Source organism: Sorex araneus, chromosome X, assembly GCF_027595985.1.
Source record: "Sorex araneus isolate mSorAra2 chromosome X, mSorAra2.pri, whole genome shotgun sequence".
NCBI lineage: Eukaryota > Metazoa > Chordata > Mammalia > Eulipotyphla > Soricidae > Sorex > Sorex araneus.
Window position 1 is genome coordinate 355,264,007 of NC_073313.1, and position 3,069 is coordinate 355,267,075.

At 61.6% G+C, this 3,069-nt stretch overlaps 1 protein-coding gene across 1 annotated transcript; it reads left to right on the forward strand.

Annotated features, from left to right (window-relative positions):
* Positions 1 to 378: 378 nt before the first annotated feature.
* Positions 379 to 2,846, forward strand: RHOB (ras homolog family member B). The gene has a single exon (XM_055120642.1). It carries the CDS (start codon positions 785 to 787, stop codon positions 1,373 to 1,375), a length of 591 nt encoding a protein of 196 aa, XP_054976617.1. The 5' UTR covers positions 379 to 784; the 3' UTR covers positions 1,376 to 2,846.
* Positions 2,847 to 3,069: the final 223 nt, after the last annotated feature.

The window sequence follows — 3,069 nt, forward strand, 5'->3', positions numbered from 1 at the left end:
TTTGAGTGGGGGGACTCGCCAAGTGGTAGCACGAGCCCACCCAGACCCATCGGCTCTCGCCAGCCCAGTGCCAGGCCCCCGGCCCCCAACGTAGAAACTGCGGCGAATTGCGGGGGGGGGTACGGGGGGCAGGGGGAGAAGCCGGTTACCGCCACGGCCCCGCTGCGCCCGCGCCGCGCAGACTCCCCTGTCGCCGCCTCTCCCAGCCCCGCGGCCTGGGCTGTCAATCAGGCAGGCGCGGCCCCGCCCCTGGGCTGCCGCGTCGGCCAATCGGAGCCAGACTGCGCACGATGAGCTCAGCCGGCTGGCTTCCCATTGGGCGGCTATATTAAGAAAGTGGCCCAAGTCTTTAAATAGCGGGCGCTAGGGCCGCAGCCTGCATCTGCCACCGCAGTCCGGCTGCCGGCGTGGGCGCTGCTGGGTCCTAGCGGCGAGGCCCTAGAGAGACCGGGGAGGGAGAAGCCGGGTCGAGCCCGCCGCGCTCGGAGCCACCGTCGAGCACACAAAGGCGACCCCCCCACCCCGGGCGCGGCCCCGGAACGGCGGCGGCGGCCGGCGAGCGGCGCGGAGAAGCCCGGAGCGCCCTATGCCCGCGCGCCCCGAGCGCCCCCGCCGCGGCTGCCCGAGCGCACGGAGAGCGCGCGCCCCCGCGGGGCCCGGCTGCAGCTAGCGCCCCTCGCGCCCCCCTCTCGGAGCGCGCGGCCCCAGGTGAGCGGTGGGCGGCGAGCGGGACGGCAGCGAGCCCATCGCGGGCCCCCTCCTGGTGCCCGGGCCCGGCGCGCTCATGGCGGCCATCCGCAAGAAGCTGGTGGTGGTGGGCGACGGCGCGTGCGGCAAGACGTGCCTGCTGATCGTCTTCAGTAAGGACGAGTTCCCCGAGGTGTACGTGCCCACCGTCTTCGAGAACTATGTGGCCGACATCGAGGTGGACGGCAAGCAGGTGGAGCTGGCCCTGTGGGACACGGCGGGCCAGGAGGACTACGACCGCCTGCGGCCGCTCTCCTACCCGGACACCGACGTGATCCTCATGTGCTTCTCGGTGGACAGCCCGGATTCGCTTGAGAACATCCCCGAGAAGTGGGTGCCCGAGGTGAAGCACTTCTGCCCCAACGTGCCCATCATCCTGGTGGCCAACAAGAAGGACCTGCGCAGCGACGAGCACGTCCGCACCGAGCTGGCCCGCATGAAGCAGGAGCCCGTGCGCACGGACGACGGCCGCGCCATGGCCGTGCGCATCCAAGCCTACGACTACCTCGAGTGCTCGGCCAAGACCAAGGAGGGCGTGCGCGAGGTCTTCGAGACGGCCACGCGCGCCGCGCTGCAGAAGCGGTACGGCTCCCAGAACGGCTGCATCAACTGCTGCAAGGTGCTATGAGGGCTGCGCCCGCCGCCCCGCCTGCCCCAGCCGCGCGCCCGGAGAAGGGGGGGCCCCCCCAAGCCGCGCCTGCCTCCGAGCACCCCACCGGACTGCCTGGCGTCTGCCTGCCGGCGCGCCCACCGCGATCTGGCGCCAGGAACCGGCGTGGGAGGCCCCCCGGGCGCGGCCCCCCTTGCAGTCTGTGCGTCCGGCTGTGTGGCACAGGCCCGGGGCGCCCCGCCGTGTGCCAAGGGTTCCTCCCCTCCCGAGCACCCCTTTCGGAAGAGCCAAGGCTCTTCGGAGCAGTGTGGTTGTGTGTCTGTTCGACCGTTTCTTTCCCCCTCCTCCCCGCCCCAACTCCACCCCCGCCCCGTTTCCACCCCACCCCCGCCGCCTCCGGTCCCCGGAGACTTAGCCGGGCGCCGGCCGCGCCCCATCAGATGCTCGCCCCGAAACAGCCAGCGCCTGCTACCCCTTCTCTGTAACATAGACCGCGGGAACTGCGGGAGGGGAGGGCTGGGGAGTAAGGGGTGTTCTATAAATATAGATGAAATTTTATTTTCGGAGGCAGGACGGTGTTATTTAATAGTGGTGGGGGGCGGAGTGACAGGGCTTCTTAGAACAGCTCCGGCCCGGCCTGGGTCAGGCGCCCATCCCAGCATGAACACAACTTGGCCATCTATTCCAACCCCCCGGGGGAAGGCTCTTCGCCCCTGGCTCTCGGGGCTGAAGGGACACAGCTTCCAGCCCCGCCACCGTGGAGGGCCGGCCAGGCCCGCGACCCCCTCAGCCTCCAGGAGGGAGTGCGCGCCCTGGGTGGGTTTTTTTTTGCCATAAGTGAAACCCTGTGCCTGTCCTACCAGTGAAAATGGTTCAGTCCAAGAAACGGATGCTGTTTGCTTTATTTAAAGGCTGAAACTTTTTTTTTTTTTTGGAAAGACTTTGCACAATTGTTTCATTGTTTGACACTTAATGCACTTGTCATTTGCATAAGACAGTAGCATTCTGGCCACATTTGTACGCTGTAACCTCATCTACTTCTGATGTTTTTAAAATAATGATCATGACTTTAAAAAATGGAAAAAGAAACCACTAATTGTTTTTGTTTTTGTTTGATTGAAAACAGTGGCAACACGGTTTTGGCTATTTTATTTGTGCAGGTATGTGCACTATTTTGATAAAGGGCAGTAACGAGTATTAAGACATATTTAAATTCTCCCCCCCTCCTTTTTTCCCCCTCCCCAAGGCAATCTCTGTTCTGTGAAATTTTCTCTGCATCTCTGTACAGAGAACGAACCTGCCCGTCTCTTTCCCCGGCACCCTTCCCCGCCCAGTGGTACTTCTACTAAATTGTCTGTTTTTTCATTTTTTAAATAAACTGACAAATGGCAAAGTGGTGAAGCTTATGATGTTTACATAAAAGTTCTATAAGCTGTGTATACAGTTTTTTATGTAAAATATTAAAAGACTATGATGATAACATTTATAAGATGGCTCCTGTGGTTTAATAGTGGGTAAATAAATTTTGGTGAATGGGGGGCAAGGAAAGAATTAACGCTAGTTATGGGCTCCTCCATTTTTACCCTTCACTTTGTTGCCCCCAGCCCTGAGAAAGATGTGAGGTTACCCAGGCAGGCCTTTGACTTGCCACGTGTGGCAGAGGATGTCTGAAGCCCAGGTGTTGGTCACTCCTAGGGGGCCTTTGCTTCCTG